Raw genomic sequence first — 20,457 nt, forward strand, 5'->3', positions numbered from 1 at the left:
CTTTGCGCCTGTCAAAAATAGTGCCGCTGATCTGACCGGGTTTCATGTACACCAGCAAAACCTTTTGTCCGCACATTTTGCCAGTTTTGCGCCGCAGATTATCGACCGGCACTTCTAAAACACAATTTTGACTAGATGTGCGCTGAAACGCACCTATGACCGACTACGCCGCAGTGGAACAGTGAATGCAAGTGGAAGAAAATCGATAACGCGGACAGATATTATACACTACTACATTGATAACATTTATAGTGAAAGCTCTCCACTCGATATAATATAATATAATATAGATACTATAAATAAAGGACGACAATACCAACTAGCACTAATCAATGAACACCTTATTTATTTATATTTAAATCAACTAAGCGAGCGCCCGAGCCGCGTATCAAATCAGTCGGATTCTCTTTCTTCAATCGATACGTTATGAACACAACGGTGATTCTCGATCCCCGATTCTGACAACCCGGATCCGGATGTTATGTCGCGTCCGCAGCGCCTAAAGCCCGCGTTTGTTTTGCGTCAGCCTTCGGCATTTTCCGGCCGAAATCGACCGGGAAAACTCGAAGCAGCTCGTGTTGCACTCCCCAGGCTAGAATCTGGGTCAAAGGTCACAAGGTGAAAAGCGCGGAAAAACCTTTACAACGATCAGTCTGTGTACATCAGCCTTAAACGATCCATCAGTCAATATCGACGAAAACCGTCAATATCTCACTCACTCACACACTCAAATTCACGTTATGTTTATTTGTTATGATTTTTTGCTCTGTTCAATGTTTGTCCATTTTACGTTCAGGGGTTTTCGTTAGCGTCTACCGAGGATCGCCGATCAGCAGGGATCAGCGATCCAGCGATCGACCGGGATCTTCGGGATCGGCGGGATCGAAAATCCCATCCGGGTTTTCGGTGCTGGTCGCGCCGCTGTTTTGGTGGGATTGAACCGACGGCAGGGGAGAGGCGGGCGGGGGGAGGCTCTACGAGGAGGCCTACGGCTGTGCTCCGTTAAGGCTGTTTTACACTGAACCTTCAAATATAATATTTAAAAACTGCCATAATAGACAAATGTGATATATTTTAACTTGTATAAATATAATTTCACTAACCGTTTCAGTGAAATCATATCTGAATACAATTTTACCAGTAGATATGAATATTTTTACTAGCGGAAATATAATTTAACTGATTGGCGCTAGTGAAATTATATGACAGTTGCGAAACGTGCATTTTCTGTTCAAACCTAAATCTAACATAATGAAAGTTCTAAAACTAATTATAGTTTTGCAACATTAATTGGGTCAAGTAAAAAATGCCAACACAACTCTTATTGGATTTTTTATATATATTAAAACTGATCTTGTTTACGACCAACAATTAATTTTACTTTATGTTTTAAAACACTATATTCACCCATTGGCGAACACAAATTATTTTTTGTTATTCACTACTCAATCACTAAAAGTAAATGAGTTTTATTCAGCCGTCTTTTCAAGTTGTCACAAACATTGAGGAGTTTGCTGCCTCGATGTTGACGACATTGGAAAATAAGCGTAAAAATAAGTAAAGATCGCACTTCGCATATTGCTCTATAGTTTGCTTGCACTTTGTTATTACACTATGTTTTAAAAATATGGTTACTATGAACTTCTGATATGAGAATATTGATCAAAAGTATTCAAACTGAATTTTGGTCAATATGAGGGAATATTTTTGGAACGCTCGGTAACGAGCGTTGACGACACGATTTTATTGCTTTTGACGTGGACTTTTAGCTTCGTATTATGCGCTCTCCTATTGGCTAAAATTTGGTTTATATGAACTTCATTCGATTCTCACTAAGTCTATACTATAAGTCATAATATTATTATAAAGAGACTTAATATGAACGCTACATAACAAATTAATGTAAACGTAATCTAAATTCCTGAAACAGTTAAAAATAAATATACATACATACAAAATATATTTTTGTGACTAATTTTATAGTTAACCACACAAACAATAAACATAACACTTCTTGAATATGATTCAAAAAAATTGTTCTTAATAAGTGATTTTGTCCCGAATTTCATCGGCTAAAAAAATACTTTAGAACTTTGGGAAAAACTACTAAAGTATGTAGCACAATGGAACTGAATCTAATTGAAGTAGCAAGCCACAGAGATGCTATAATATCTCTGCTAAAAAATATTAACTAATAATGAAAATGTCTCATAAAAGTTTAAAATATTTTTTAATAATATAATTTTCGACTGATTGTGATTAATTAATTTTCGATAAAAATATTAATACTAAAAATATAATGATTGCGAGGATTTGAAGTAAATACTAAGCAAAAATAAATATATGTAGATCATTTATCATTCATCAATTATATTGATGGGGGTCGGTTTTAGTTGGCTACCTTGGAGCTATGCGGTACACTGGCAAGGCGGATGTAGCGTTAGCGAAGACATCTACTTTGTTAGGCGATGCGACTGAACGAGAATGCCAGCGTAAAGTGTAATATTTATAACGTACAATGAATATTTTGCAGTGGTGATCCAACATTATTATTAACCCAGATTGAAGTTAGATTCAAAATGGCTTACCAAACACAGCTGTTTAATTTTTTTTAAATATTTAAAATTTCATATAGTATATACATACATATACTATACGCAAGCATTATTTTTTTATGGCTGGTGCAAGAAGAGTGTTCTAAAACGCTGACCTGGTGGCCGTGACAACTAAGGATTAAGGACGCAATCGCGACTCTCTAGGGCAGTCGCAGATGAAAATCTGCGAGTGCCCTAGAGAGTACTGATATAGTATAAGTATAAAAGTAAAAATATTACGGGCCAGATGTACTGCCATCGCGTCACCTAAACAGGTACATAGTTATGCCTGCAACTACAGTGTTGCCAGTATGCCGCCCAGTTCCAGTGTAGCCAAATAAATCGCCTTCCACATATTACAAAAAGGTAAGAAAATACGACAGTTGTGCTGACAAAAATTACATTATTTATTTTAAATGTTTTTTTACTAAATGTATAAATAGTAAATTAAAAGCAGAATACTTTATTATTAAATATGTCATTTCGCATATTATTTCATCATTTTAATCCTCAAATTTTGAAGAATAAAATAGTAAAAATCCCTAAAGTCTAAATAATTGTACATTGCGGATTCACTCAGACTTCAAACGAAGGTCTATGATTCGACAGATAACTTATTCAGAAAATTAATTTATATTTATTGAAATTCCAACACGATTAAAAGCTTTAGCAATGTACATAAATACTGACCATGTGAGCATCCTTATAGAATATGTTTCACAAATCTATATAGTATCTATTTGGTCGGCAGCGGAATGAAAGCATATAAAACCAATTTGTTCATCAGACTATATTGTATTATCATTACCGTGTTAGCATATTTTATTTTATATAATTTAAAATTAAAAGAAAGCGTAATATCTATACCCGGTTTACTAAGATCAATTAAATCGGTTTGCTTGAATGTGATTTTATAATATTTATGAAGTGATTAATGGTAATCGACTAATTTTTTTGCTAGGAATGGAGTCATTTTTGTAGATTTTGTGGTATCGAATCTTTAATGCCGCTGTGAAGCGAACCTGTTACTGTTCGATTATAAAAAGATGTACAAAAAAGTGAGTGTTAATATTACAATAAATTAAAAATTATCCACGACTCGACCACGTGTAAGCCCGGCCTCTCGCGTCGCACGTGTCCTGCCATGCGCAGTGGGGCGCGCCCCTCTTTTCCCAGCGCCCCCTCGGCTGGTCGATGGCCCGAGCCACCCCCAAACAGGCACACCCTGCGCCCCCACTCCCGCCGCCATCTCACAACAAAGCACACTTTTCCGCGTGCACGGGGAAATGTGCACCGCCGTTGTCGTCGAACGCACCACCTGCCCGATATTACATCATTGTGGCCCTCCACGCACGCGTGCGGACCCGAAAGTATGAGGCGCGGCCTGACACAAGCGTTTATGTAACGCGCCTTGGGAGGTTCAAGAAAATATACGACTTTCCTTTAGTATATGGTTATCGGCTTGACTTCGGCAAAGCAATCGATTCTGTTTAACGTGGTATATTGATAGATTAACTTGAAAAGTTAGGATTCAATTAATCCTTATTATCTAGGATAGTAAGTTACTTGGTCAATATAATCTTATCGGTTACAACTAATCTAGAACAAGGGTTTAGTTTTACTTCGAAATTTGTGTACAACGGAAATTGTGTTATTAACCCTTTAGTTGCCGAAGTCCTATATATCGGCATTTGCTACTTTGGAGAGATTTCAACGTAATCTTTGAAGAAAGAAGCACATATAGTTTTAATGCACTACATTGTATTTGCTTCATTGGCAAATAATATTTTTTTAAAACATATATTTTTGACAAATTTAGATAGTAACCCAAAAAAAATCTGCAATTATAAAGCTAAATTGTAATAAAAGTATTACAAACTTCACATTAAATTCTTTAGACCTTACAATTTAATATTTCGGTAATGATGCACCCGCCGTAGTCACAAATTTTCAAAAAAACTGGTATATACTACATAATATATATATGTTTGTATTATATATCGCAAAAAATATATATTGACTTCCTATCCTTTACTTTGTAGTATATTATTATTAGGGATTGCAGTACCGGTAATACTAACAGTATTACAAAATAAAATACCAGTAGTACCATAAAAAAAATATTTTTTAAATACGTACATTGTATTTATAGGAAAAGATATTTTTAAGGCTTAGAATTACGAACACAACTATGCTCATATTGATTGAAAGCAGAAGCTAAAATTATGCTCATTATAGGGAATTATCCTAAGTAGTGTTATCTACATAAAATATCAGAGTACAATAATACAGATTCACGTAATTTTTATTCTATATTATTCACATAAACATTTATATATTTTTATTTAATTAAAGTTACTTTTAAAATGACTAGAAATAAATAAATATACTAGAAATAAATCTTTCAAAAATAAATTTTATTAAGATATTCTTAAATAAATAAAATAATAAAAATTTCATAAATTTCTTTTAGATAATCGTATATGACAAAAAATGATAAGTAATATAAGAATATATTTTATTGAAATAAAATGGCGAGTGGTGCTCTGGCCGCTGGATTAAAAATTTAGAAAGCATCCATAAGCGGTCGATATTTTGTCAAAGACGATGTTTATCTAGATTTATTGTTCCAAAAGAAGAAAGATTTGCCGCCCGCATTTCCAAAAATATTTTTTTTCGACAATGAAATGGATATATGAAAGTTTAAAAATAAGTGGGACAAAAGTATTTTTGTACACAGCCGTCTTATTGCTATTTATTGCAGCTCGTAGACAGCACAATAAAGGATCAGCGTATCAAGTATTTTTAGAAGTACCTGACTGTATGGAAGATTGTTATTATTGGTTGTAACACGAAGTATGCATAAATATTATTATAATTGGACATAATTGTTGACAACTTAAGTTGAAATTTAACCTGTTTATTATGTTTCCCAAAAAAATTATGAAGACCACAGTAGTTTATACAATTCAGATATCAAAGCATAAATTTTTTATTTATTTTATTTATGTAATTCCGCATGAGTAAGAAATAACTTATTCTTCAGTTACAATTTAATACATTAAAGTTAAAAAATTAATATGTATACATGTAATAAGTACTAAGTACAGAAAAATGTAATAAGTACACTTATAATTTAAAAAAAAAAACCAATAAGAAAAATAAGAAGCATAGTTTTATTCAGTTTGACTTTGAATAAATGAACATATCAGATAATTCGACTAAATAATGTTTAAAGATACTAAACATAAAAATTAGGTATAGTTGTAATTTAATTGTAATGTAATAAAAAAACAATTCAAAATCTAACAAAATATCAACAAGTCACAAATTTCTACAAAACATAATTATCGGTATTGAAAATCCCTGTATTATTGCATTATTAAATTATATTACGCAAATATGTGTTTATATTGCACTAATTTAGGTTTAGATCATGTTTATATAATATTTATATATATGCATGTTTTATTTTTATTTTTTTAAAAGGAAGTAATTTCACATAACATTTAAAAATAAATAATTTCATGAGAGACTAACTTATAACTGACTGTTACCGTAATCGTAATAGCTTTTTGGTATTCATTTGCAGCGTCCACATTGTGTAAATTGGCACGAAGAGTTACATTTTATAGCTGATCATGTATCAGATCAAAAATATGAAGAAATGTGACTCGTGATTGCAATGGTAACCTGTATGTACTTAGAATAAAATTATTGCTATATACAAAAATTCCAATTAAGAAAATTAAATTAAGCATACTTATTTATTCATTAATTATAAATTTTCCCTTGCAAAAACCTAGCTCTACTTTATTATAATATTCATCCGTGAGAACATAAATATCTAGGAAAACCCAATCTGTGATGATCGATAGTAATTGTAATTATATTATAAAAACTAATATCAATCTCAAAGATATGATGAAAATTAAAAATAACCCATTAGAGTCCATATAAAATTGAAATTCAAGTCTTTAAGATATTAGTAAATGTTTTTTTAATATGCCGTTTATACACTTATTTATTATGTACAATTTTTACTCACATTCCTCCATCTTTTAATTACGACTTACTAAGAAATATCACTCTTTGTGACAATTTAAATAATTTCAGAAACGACAATTCTGCAAAATATTTAAAAGTAGCTTCATAGAATAGAAATTGAACGTCAGTGAACTAATGAAAATTTTTCCTCAGATATCTTAATAAACCTTAAAATATATTATAATTTACTGTCGGCAATTATAGACTATCTATATACAAACAATTTACACTCAAATCTACCAATATGTTTCGATTCTGTGGGAATGAGAAAACATGTTTGCGAATGTTTCTAGGAAAAGAGCAAGAATAAAAATAATCATATTCAGCAGTTGCTGAGATTGCATGGATTTTATGTTGATTTTTTGCCATTGGTGCAATAAATTTTGGTATTAGTTGGTTGCATATCGCATTTAAAAGATACCAAAACAAAATATCATATGCATTACAGAATTATTAATTCTTGATGAGGTTTTAAACTTTGGCTCTTGTACAGGAAAGTATGCAGAAAATTATTTTCATTAAAGGAAATGACATAGCAATTTAAGATCGGATATTTTTTTCTAAACCTACATTCTACGAATCAGTACTCAAAATGCTGAGCCAATGTATTATTCATATAAAACTCTCACAAAAATACACATGTGAGTGTTTCTGCTAGTTATTTAAGTTGAGAATGCAATGCATACAAATAAATATAGATATATTTGAGAAAAATCCTCTGAATTCGTTTTTATAAAAAAAAGTACACCACAAATAATTTATTGCCAATTTATATTTATGAAATGCTATAATATTTTTAATTCACATGAACGTCCTATATTTTTATTCTGACCGTATGCTAATTTTAATCTAACCATTCGATATTTATTCTGACCTTGAATAATATAATTATGACCAGGCTGATTTTTATTCTGACCCAAAGTTAATTTAATTCCTGACCATTTGATTTGTTGCCTGAATTTTCTATAACATTAAGAAGTACTTTAGCAGGGTGCTATGATCTACCATATCTTACAGAAAAATTGTTAAAGTGACAAGCGCACCGCATAACAAAGTCGAGCATCGCAAAGTCTCTACTTCTGCTGCGCGTCAACCCTAAATCATTAAAGATATTATTTTCGCCTAAACTAAAGTAGAATTCCGCCAGGTAAGGAGATCTGTAAAAAGTACTAATGTGACATTTGACAATGCTAAATGATCAACTACCAGTGACTCCGGGTCTTTTTGTAAAGACAGCGAAACCGCATTTGTGTGGAACTTCTGAAACTTCAAGGTCACCAGCATGTAATGTATAGCCAGAGCTCCCAATTTCCACATATATGTCATTGATAAGGGAAAGAAAGAGTAGAAGACTTAAATTGGATCCCAGCGGTACATCAAAATCATAAAATTGATCATGAGATAAGCATTTATTTCTAAAGTAAATTCTTAGCCAATCATTATAAGCTGTATGTTTTATATATTTAGTTATATATTTATAATAAATAGCTTAGTGCAGAATGCGAAAGGTAATAAAAATCGACGTTTCCTTAGTTGCACGCATCATAGATAAACCTCTATAAGTTTTATACGTATAAGTTTACCTTTCGATACAACATAACACGATTCGCCCGCAGCGTATAAAAATCCAACCGCACCTAAGAGATATCCAGCATTTATCATTTCAAAGCGCACATATGTTATTGCGCAATAAGCCGTCAATACAAACACAAACACACACCCACACGCGTGCGCACGCATTGTGACAACTTTCCATTAGCGCGTGCACGCATTTTCGTCGGGTGGGGGAAAGCGCCGCCGAGGAAATGGCTTTTCCCTGTTGGCGTCCCTGTCGCGCGCCGCGCGCGAGAGAGAGACGGAGCGAGCGGCGAGTAGCCACAACAAACGCACCGAGGGCGGGGGAAGATAACGTGGAAGCGGCGCGCCCCGATTTCAAAATAGAACGCAGACGGGCGGGGAGGGAAAATCAATATGGCGGTCGACGCACAGCTGATCGTCGGTCGCTAAATGTCATGCAGACATTTGGCGCCAATTTTTGACATTTGTGACTGACATTTCGCCATTTTGCTTTGCCTAGGGATGTTCCCGATTCATTAATTCAAACATTATATACATATTAATTATTTTAAATATTTATTTTTGTATTAAATAAGATTTGCAACTAAATAGCGCATATTCAGTGGTACAGTAAAGTCTTATTAATGACAATAAAATTTACAAATTAATCCATAGTTTATAATATATAAATTAATTACACTTCACATTATTGTCATAAGAAAGAAAATAAACAAAATTTTCTCCCATTTTTTATAAAAAGAAAACGGTTTTTCAAAATATCTTTTGCAGCATTAAAAAAAAGTCAGAAAGTATGATGGAAAGGCTAAGAGAGAAAAGAGGTCAACGGCCAAAAAGCGCGCGGTCGGAATCAGCATTGTTCTTTTCCGACTGCCTAATTAAACGGAGCTTTTGATTTCGCTATTCTTAAAAGCCGACCTGGTATATACAGTACCACAGAACAGTATTTTTTCTGATCTAGAAACATCATTAAAACTAATATTAAAATATGTTTTCATTTTAGCTGAAAGAACATCAACAACCATAAATTAAAAAGCTTAAGTTGTCGAAAGTAAATAATGTTAATAAGGGGTTTTGACAAATGTCAATTTCGTCGCATCGTCGATACAAATCAATACAGTGCTTTTTTTGAAAAATCATGATAGTATATTAAAAAATCAATAACTTTTAAATTAAGCGGTATCTTGAAAATAAACATTATGATATGTCTTCCTAATTGAACGTATTCAATTTATTTTTGAGTTATTTTGGGAAGCTTCCAAATCAATCTTAATACTAATGACGCTAAATATTTATTTTTATGAATTTTGTAAGAAATTCCTTTTTCATAATTTAATGTACTTCAAAAATATATTTTTTAGTGATTTTCAATCTGTGTTCTGCGAATTTCAATTAAAAAAAAAACACTGATAACTTTCAAATTAAAATAATCTCTAAGAGACCCTTTTGCTCTTTTATGTGAATCTTACATGGTGTTCTACACTGCATTTGCAATGACTTTGAGGGCCGCAGCGATAATTCAACATAGCCATAAAAGCATCTAAAACTTTATATTCCGCAGCTACAGCTGCGAAGCTGCATAGAAGAGTTCTTTGTTTAAAAATGCGACTTATGACACAAAAAAATCTAAATAATCATACAAATATATTTAACGCCATCTGTGAGAACTAATAAAACTCTCAAATAATACGTAAGAATTCATTAAAAAAATTGTGATTGAAAGTCGAGGGTGTAACTACTAATGCTCATATTATATGAATTTAATAGTGTATTTATCACATACGTCGAAGGTTTTTTGCGAAGGCAAGTTTCGTACAACGAATGACGCGGAATACGCGTCGCCCGCAAACACGCAAAGAATTGAATTGACGCGGTTTCCGCGTGACCCGAAACGAAAATAATAAGCTATTTTTTATAATATTTTTAAACAATTAATTTTAAAAACAACTAATGTGTTATATAACATACTACAGTGTCAATCTTAAGAAGTATTATGCAACAGTAAACTAATTTTGAATAATAATAGGATTCTTACGTATCTAAAATAACATAGTGCAGACTACTGAGAAAATTCTCAGATGTCGACGAAAATAATGTAGATTTTCTTTGCTCTCTAGAAACTAAAATATTCTAAATACCTTTTTTTAAATAATAATTATATAGGCAATATAAATAAACGTTTGAAAGTAGATTCTTATAGATTTTTTTTAAACATTTGTTTGAAAAATACCTACTGTTTATTTATACTCTATTAGAAAATAATGTTTATAAATTAATTCAATTCATGAAATAAAATCTTCAGGTTTGCTAAAAATATTATACAAATTAGGAAGACTCGTCCTAATTACTAGTTCAGAAAAATATTAATTTTCTATATAAAAAAACTTTTATTTACAAAACACATTCTACGATAGCGAAATATAAAAATGCATGTTTAAATGTCTCAATAATTAGATTAAGAGCTCAGCAAAATATTGGTATAACTACAAAATGATTACAAAAAAAATCTTAAAACAAGCTTTTAAATTCATACTATTTTAGTTATTGCATTAGTGTTTTAAAATAATATACGTAGTCGTAAAAACTAAGCGACTATTTTAAAATAAATATAACTGAGGAATTTTCATAACAAAGTTTACTTTAAACATACTTTACATTATAGCTTAATATGATACATCAGGAAAAACAGTAACGAAATTGATTTTTTGCCAGAGGAAAATGATTAATTTTGCAAAATATCAGACATAAATAAACGATTACTATTTGTACAGCTATTTATATACATACATGTAAATTTTTGTGTCAATATTTTTGTTGCCAAATATAATTTTAATAAACCGCAAATTACAGGGCAAAAAATATATAGTTATATATAAATTAAATATTTGAGTTTAGTAAATAAAGTAACAGAATAGTGGTTTTTATTATTACTATTTGTAAAAAGTAATTTATATTTTTTTAATAATTATTTATAATTCTCTTTTTTAATCTTTAAATGATAAACCAATGACTAATTACAAACAACTACTACATAAAAAATAGTATTTCTATTTGCATATTATAATATGCATTACACAACCACGTATAACCTTTAAAAAGCGTTCATTATGCCTATGGGAAAAAGGGAGTAGTGATTAATGGACTGGTGGGGTGGAGCGCGAAATTATGCTTTAAAAGCGGTTCTGGAAGAGCTTTTCAATGCGATTGAATTCATAAGTCAAAATATTAAATATTAAGCTCAATATAAAGACAATCAATATCTTTTGATAAATCTTTGTTTGTTACAAAGACATTTATTTGAATACAAAACAAAAACTTTTCATCGTTCTTTGGATTACGAAACAGTTGTTATTTAATATTTATTTTTTGAATGATATTAACGTAGAATTTCTTTGTTTGACGCGAAAGGAAAAAGAAAATATTTAACGAAATTTGTTATAGACATCTAGCGGTGAAAATTGAAAGTTGTTAATTATTAATGGTTGGATCTTTGGATAATTAAATTAATTTTGAAACAAATATTATGTAATGTACATATGATTAAAAAAGCATTTATATATTTTATATAAATATATTAGCTACTTATTCATGAAATAAAAAAATACTATTTAACGAATTTTCAGCAAAGTCTTGAACCACTAATTTTCCGATCGTAAAATATATTATATAAAATGAATTGCTTGTTATCGTATTTAAACTACTTTTAACTGAAATTAAAGCATAATTAATGACTTACACTAATATTTATTATTAAAAAGTAGCGCTAATTGCGCATAAATTCGACATAAATCCCTGCTAAAGTGTACCGGAAGCGGATATTTTACGCTATTTTCACGGGGTATTTTTCGATTGCGATCGAGGGGTCACCGAATGTGTTACGTTGTTACTTCTCTCCCGTAATTCGGAGGTGTTATACGTTTTGACCCGCGGGAGGTCACGGACCTCCCCATACCACCCCTTTATTGACTGCGCCGCGTGACGTCATAGGGTCAAAAAACTTGGCCGGGAAGTCGGCCCGTGGGTGATTGACCACCGGAGCTATATCTGGCCATGTTGTGTGTTGAATGAAAGCAAAAGTAGTATTACAATATAAATACGGAATATGGTATTAGACTATTTTGCATACATACATCCATGAGAATTAGGCTGACCTCTTATCGGTGGACAGTTCCTAGTTCATCGAAGGTCATTATGGTATATGTACATAAAAAGCACGTGATAATAACCATATTTAAGAGTTAGTCTAATTCAATAATTTTTCAAAAAAGATTAGCCAAATATTTTATATAATAATGTGTCATCAATCAATCAAATACTACTTTTTTATTGATAAATGAAAATATTTATCATCGTCCTCGCCAAAACATTTTTTGTATATTTTTCTTGTAAATAGAAGTAGGCAATTTGTAATTTCGTTTGTCAGTTCTAATTTTATTATCTTAGCATCTTCGTATATAGTACATATGTACATATATTGTATAAACCTTCAAAATGCTCATTAAATTATGCAAATACCTGGGTTAGAAACCAAGCTATCTTACATACTACTTTCCCCTTGATTCTATCAAAGGCAATATGATTAAAACCAACCCTCGCGATAAGGATATAAAAATAATTGAGCAAATTTAAAAAGGGGATTTTTCGCGACCATTTCGGCAGGTTTAGCCATAATTGCTACATTGACCTAAAAATGACTCATCTCACAATTAGCAATCCTATATATGACTCAGTTTTTATTATTTATATTTCTAAGTCTATCATTTTTTTATTATTTATACTATACTCCTATAAGTGTTTACATATATATAAAAATATACTATCTTACGGTTCACTACAAAAATATTTTATTGACACCAATATAAATAGATTTTATATTTGCTATTTTGCTTTAAGAATAAACTCTTGACATATAAATAAATAATAACCGGGGTTTTCGACATTTTCATGTATTATTTTTCTCTTTGGGATACTTTAAAATGCGTCATTTTGTAAATAAGTATAAGTGAAGCTGAACACAAAAAATAATTTTCTTTAGTTATGTCTTAGAGGCAATTTTGAGTGAGTTTTTCAGTTTTAACAGCTTTTATAATATTTGAAAGTATTTTTTTAGTGACAATTTTGTGCAAAATTATTTTTGTCACAAAGCTTTCAGTGTTTCTTTAATTTTTTATTTTACAATCATAACATAATAAGCAATAAAAAAAGGTATTCTCAGTTATTTCTCAGTAGAAATTTTGTGCTAAATCCCTAAGCTTTAGGCGTTTTTTATATTTTTTATATATGTAACTGATAACAGCATTTGTGTTCGTTACAAAATAAGTAATATTAGTTTTCTTTAAAGACTTTTTAAGCGATTTATTAAGTTAATAAAGCTTTCATTGGTTTGCTTTTATTTTGGTTAAAAAATAAAATGTTCGACAAATTATCTACATCTATATTTAGATAAAACATACTTTAAAATGTCGTTTTGCTTTTACCGTTCTAATGTATCTACATACATTAGACATGAAAATCTAATGTAATCAAAAATAATTTTTAATAAAAACCAGCTCATGAAATATTGACAAAAAAATTAAAAATGTTAAATTCTAATATTTTTAATAATAACAAATAAATTACAAGTAACAACTCACTTTTATTTCTTTTTGTGAATAAGTCAGCTAATTTACACTTAAAACTATTGATATAACAAATATTAACATTTATTTGTCAACAGATATTCAATAAAAATATTTAGTCTTTAAATTCTATTATTTTTTACATATTCATAAAAAAATAGAAATAATTGTGTTTTTTTAACATTATACTATATTTATTTAGTTATTATTACAAATGTTTCAAACCATTATAACGAAAAGTTAATATAAATGCCTTTGACTTTAATGCCAAGTAATTCCATATATTATGTCTTATCAATGCTAAACATAATTTCGAGACTGATGTTATTCTCAAAACTATGAAATGTCTTTTAATCAAAAGTACATACTTAAAAGCATTTTAGCAAATAATTTAATTAAAATACCATATGTTATTAACAATATAATAGCGAAGGATGTTTTTACAAAGGTCAAACATGGCCTTGGTAATGACAATAAAAAAAATAAAAAACGTATATGGAAAGCTTTGTTGTTTGATATACTCTTTGTCGGCAGGTTTTAGTAGACCATCAACACGGTTTTCGTCCGTGTTGTTCCGTGGCCACAATAGGCTTCACGCACAAATATTGATTCGCTGTTTTAACAAGAAGCTAGCTATTCTAAATAGTGTTACATTTTCTACATTTCATTGCCCGAATAATCTCTCTTATGCTGTAGGTAGAAATGTTGTACTAATAAATAATTCCGTTGAGAACTTCGAGCAAGAATTTGGATTAAGTATGCACATAACTGACTGTTAATTCGTAGCGTCCTGAATATAGCTTCAATGTCTGGGATCCCAGCAAAGTGAAGTACGCCTTGTTGCAGAAGATTAGGACTTGTTAATCAGATATTTCTTACAATAGATTTAAAACAAATTAGGGTCGAAAAATTTAAAGAAATTTATTTAATAAATAATATAAGGCCAGATATAATTCGACCAGAATCAAGTATTATTCAAATAGCAAAATTTATGTTCATTTCTGTGAATAAAATACGTCAGCCTCAATAGTAGTCATATGGAGTGCCAAGCGACGCGTCTCAGATCGCGTACTTTCTCAGTCTTTTAGCGATAATCAACAAGTCACGAGGATAACATGTGACGTGCTTAGAAAATTAATTACGGCCGGTCCTGCTAAGAATGGGGGGAGACGGGGAAATTCCCAAAGCAAAAATATATATTTATAATAAGAGTAAAAATCGAGCTTAAATAATAAATCTGAACTTATTAATACCCAGTTTTACATGAGCTACCGCTTCTCAACCATTTTGCCACAATGATCACTTCAAAGAGCTGTAACAATTAATGTGGGATAATGCACGCATAACCAGGTTTAATAGTAATATATTCATCTTTGGCAAAAATGCCACTAATGTTCTTGACCTAGAGTCTTCTAATGTCATTAACAACTTATTTGCGTCAGATACGTGGCAATTTTAACCATCACTTTCTTTGAAAAACCAACCAACCAATCTTCGACTTATCGCATATGAGTAACGCACACGCCAATTATTCGCACAGGAACAGGATGGTGACTGAATAATAGTGAACCGTGTCGTTATCAGTTGACCCAGATTCGAACCAAATTTCTCGGTTCAGATACGCAAGAAAGGGAAAATTAAAACCGACACTTGAGATAGTTCGAAATTTCCATTTCGGAGCGTCAACTGAGGGCGAAGACCCCAAGGAGCGTCGGACTAGTTAGAATGACCGCAACCCTTGTTCGCGTAGGGAGTCAACGAACGGCCTTGAGGGGGTTCTTCGACCCCGATTTCCGCCTTCCGAACCCCTCTCGTCACCTCCCCTCAGACGCGCAGATCGGAAGTTGAATTATTTCCGGGAAATCGATCGTAACGACGAGAAACACCTTTGGGAGAGGATTTCCGTATAAATGCACGTGGGTTTGTTTTCATCTTTCATGTATTATGTTACTGTGATTTTTTTATGAAAAATATAAGGATATTTCTTTATTCTTGTGCTTTTTCTCGTAAAAAAGCCATATTATAGTCACTGAGATCATACCCTATTATTAATAACACGCTTTCATCAAAATCAACGGAATAAATCCGCTATTAAATAAATATAAAAGGTGAAAAATAAAATCTACTTCATAAATACAAAGTGTATCATTACAAACAAATGTAAATAAGTTTACTATAATTTTGTATTATATAAAATTGAATAAACATGCAATTAAAGCGCTAGTTGCATATAAGCCCGTGATCTTATAATCTCGAGTGAGTGAGTATTATAGTAATATAATTTATATCTCTATTAATTGTATATATAAATGTAAATATATCATATAAAAGCAAATTTGATAATGTGTATTTATATATAATACTAAAAATGATTAATCGAGGCTACTTTTAAATGAGCCACCTTTTTTTTACAAACATCGTAAAGACCAAATATATGTAAAAATTCAGAAAAAACAGCCTTATTAGTATTGAAAATTTTGTAATTATTATAATTTTAGCATATTTATATGGGAAAAATAAAATATTTAGAAATTTAACAAATAATAAAAATTTGAATGTCATAGGATTTAATAAACAGCGCATTTAAATGTAGCCTCTTATATTTTATAACAAACATAAACTACATTTTTATTACATTTTTCAAGCTTAATTTTAATCACAAAATTGTATATTTTTTTTGTACAACTTAAAATATTTTTGGTAAATAAAAATTCATCATAAAAAAATTTAATTAACAATATTGAATATTTATTAAACGGCGCATTTAAAAGTAGCCCAATTATATTATTACGTCTATTTCATAATAAATGTAAACTATTTTATTGTTGTTCATTAAAACAATATAAATTCAATGTTTCTAAATTATGACAATTTGAAACAGAATAAAATATATTGAAAATATAGTGCTATTAAAAGTAGCCCCATGTTATTTTATCAGATATTTCGATATAATTTTTCGTTTTATTAAATTATGTGATTAATCACAATGTGCAATCATTTTATTTATACAATTTTCACAGTAACTAGTATATAGATTTTTTGTTTATGAAAATCATAAAAAAAAGTTATTTGCAGAATTAAAAAAAAATAAAATTAAAATAGAAAAGGATGTTTATTGAAAAGTAGTCCACTTTTATTATTTCAAATATTTCGGTAATTAAAAACCATTAAATTAATCACAATGTCTATTAATTGTAGTTTTACAATTTTTTAAGTAAATAAAATATAGATTTTTAGTGGTTTCAAATATAATATAAAAGGATACATTTATTAAACAGTGCTTTTAAAAGTAGCCCATAATTAGTTTAAATATAACAACCTTAATTAACTACATTATTACATTTTCCATTAATTTTATTTAAAAAAAATCTTCTTAAAATATTTGTTTATATTTTTGTCAAAGGGTATAAATTGTATAATTTATTTACAGATGCATTTAAAAAACATTTTATTGTGTTAGATATTTTAATTAAATCATTACCTAATAAATTATTATTGAAAAATATTAAATTAATTTTAATTATGTATTTAATTTAATAAGTGAAAAAAAAAACCTTTTTATTATAAAAATTTAGACTTTTTTCTAAATTTTAAAAGTTCGAAAAATAAAAAAAAATACATTTACTATACACTGTGCAATTAAATGTAGCTTCTTATTAAGGATGTTATTTTTAATTATAATATATAAAATTACATTTTGTACATATAATTTTTATATCCATAAAAATTTGCTTAGAAAAATGTGTTTTTTTTTACACAAAAACTATTTAAGTAATCAAAATTTTTAAAAATGTATAATATATATTTCCCAGTTTTTAGATTGTTTTCTAATTAAAATCTAGAATTATTGATTATAAAATCCCTTTTGTGGAATATTATTAAAAAAATATGATATTTAAAATTATTGATTCTAAAAATGTATGTATATATTTTTGTCAAATTTTAAAAACTTGATAGAGATAATTGCTTAGTTTTTTAACCGGCGCGTATAAAAGTAGCCTTTTATTAGTGTGTCGGATATTTAAAAACTATAGCAATAAATAAAAACTATTTAATGAATAACCATGCTTAATAATTTTATTTGTAAAATTTTAAATGTGAAGAAAATGTCTATTTTTTCTTATAAAAACCTAGACTTTTGCCAAATTATAATAGTTAAAAATAGAATATGATACATTCACAATTTATGTAAATATAAAGCATCTTCATGCTAAGATTTTAAACAATTATATTATAATATATTCGCTGATTGTGACTAAACTATATTTAAATAGAGAAATTTATTACTAAAACTTTCTATACATTGTTAGGTTGAGCACACCTATTAAAAATAGCAGTAAAACAACTTGAATCAGAAAAATAAATAAAAAAAGATAATACAGGAAAATCATGGTAAAAAGTATTTTTTTATCTAAGACTAAACACTTTTAAGTGCACTGTAAAAATGCATTTCGTGAACCTTATCAACTGTTTAACTAGAGTTGGGCGACATTTTTTTATTGTTTTACAACCCCACCGTCTCCTGTCAGTCGATTTTTTAATCGCATCACTATCAATGTAAAAATCTAAAAACTGACCAAAAACATAGAACGAAAGCGAAAATGTGGCGTGTCGGTCCACAAAGAGGGAATCAACCCCTGAGCTCGGGGGCGAGCAAAGTTCATTAGCATCCCCCGGCGCTGGGGCGTCGACCCCGGGCCGAAAAAGGAGAACCCAAAATACGCAAAAAATATATGCATAATAATATCGCTCACCTCTTATTGTACTCGGCATTTTGTGTCGTGGTTTTCGTCAGCAAGAATCCCAACTCTTCATCTTCTTTCCAGGTTCAAGGCCAATGATGTCACAGGTCACTCGTATTCCCAGGTGTTTATAGTCGGTATAAATTATATAAGTGTAATTGTATTTTTATATATGAATATTGTATATGCAAGGCACTGTGCAATTTTTTTTGTATATTATATAATAATGATTTCAAAAATCTCTTCTTTAAAATATATTTATGTAATAATAATAATCTTCGTATGTGTTTGTATATGTTATGTTTGTATTTTTATATATTATATATGTGTAAAATAAATTATGTATGTTCTATGTTTAATAAAAATATTAAAAAATTAACTTTTTTGGACGGTGGGGATTTTCTGAAACAAAAAGAAAAACATATTTAGTATAAATTCATGCTTAACATAAATGGTTTCGAGCAGTTTATAAAGAGCTTGAAAATATTGTTGTATATTATAAAATACATCAATAATGATAGTACTTAACAGGTTTAAAAAAAATTGTATAACAGATAATAGCATTAAAAATAGAATTTATACGATTACTGAAGTTCATATCATTATTTTTGATAAAACATACCATACAATTAGTAATATTATATATAAAATAGCATAGAAAAACTTTGTTTGATACTTTATTAGTCTACTTTTAAATGCATTAAATCGATGTTAGTTTTGTTATAAATAATCTTAAGAATTGTATTAAACTATAACCAGATAGTCCAGTGGTATAATTTGATGACCATTAGCTGAAAGCCATGACTTTGAATCCCATATGAAATTAACTATAATTCGAATTGATCATTACAAATTAGGTTTTCCTATATTTTCCTAATCTCACGGGTTAATATCGTAATTAATAATTAAAATAAATCGTAGCTGTTAGCTGCAATAATAGTTTTGAAACAGATATTATTTTTACCGATATTTAATGATGCATAAGAAGCGTTAACAATAGTTTTACAATGATGCATATGTAAGTCACTAATTTTCAGACTTCGACTGTTTCACTTATTTGGTGGTTGTTGTGTGTGTATACCACGTTGTAACGTATTGATCTGACGTCTGTGGCATGTTGCAACAGAAGTTTTAGAATACATAAATTTATAAGAATGCAGAAAATACTATGCTGAAGTGTAATTGAGCTATCTAAACATTGTGTTTTATGGTTTTAATAAAAATTAAATTAAAAAATGATATAGAAAATATATTGATGATTGATATTGAATATTATAATAACAAACAGAATTTTTCCTTAAAAATATGGAGATTCATAAAACAGTTCAATAAATATTTGAAGATATTCGAAAGACAGTTAAAAAATCATTTATATGTATTCAAAAGACTGTAAATGTATTTAAAAGTTCTTTGTCTAGAATATATTTCAGTTTTGTATATCTTTATGGTTTTGTTGAATATATTATATTTACAGAAATTAATTATGGAGTGCATATCAAAATTTATTCTAAATATTTTATCAAAGATAAAGTGTAATAGAGTTATCTAAGCTTTATGTTATGTTGTTATAATAAGTAAGGAGTTGCTAAGTTATAAAAGGAATAGTACGATGTTAGATAATATAGATGTGAAAAATAAATACTACTTTGATTTTAAAACTATAGGAGGCAATGATATGTGTATTCATAAAACAGTTAAATACACATTCGTTGGTATTTGGAAGACTTGTAGTATTTAAAAACTGTTTGTCTAGAATACATTTTTATGGTTTTGTTGAATATATTTACAGAACTCCTAATAAATTATGAAAGTGCAAATAAAAAAATATTTTGAGTATTTTATCATTGACGAAAATAGAATGATTTAAGCTTTGTGTTATGT

At 29.4% G+C, this 20,457-nt stretch overlaps 1 protein-coding gene across 2 annotated transcripts in view; it reads right to left on the reverse strand.

Annotated features, from left to right (window-relative positions):
- The window catches only part of Hr3 (nuclear hormone receptor 3 ROR-beta), a 138,298-nt gene extending 119,507 nt beyond the window's left edge, over positions 1-18,791 (reverse strand). Inside the window, exon 1 of one of the 2 annotated variants that reach the window (XM_088196070.1) lies at positions 18,589-18,791. In XM_088196070.1, the coding sequence (XP_088052196.1) occupies positions 18,589-18,607 (19 nt within the window). In that variant the 5' untranslated portion in view covers positions 18,608-18,791. The remainder of the gene's footprint in view (positions 1-18,588) is intronic. The other variant, XM_088196067.1, reaches the window with a different exon arrangement.
- Positions 18,792-20,457: the final 1,666 nt, after the last annotated feature.

This window comes from Plectrocnemia conspersa, unplaced genomic scaffold (genome assembly GCF_051122295.1).
Source record: "Plectrocnemia conspersa isolate PC_06_02 unplaced genomic scaffold, ASM5112229v1 ptg000010l, whole genome shotgun sequence".
In the NCBI taxonomy this organism is placed as follows: domain Eukaryota; kingdom Metazoa; phylum Arthropoda; class Insecta; order Trichoptera; family Polycentropodidae; genus Plectrocnemia; species Plectrocnemia conspersa.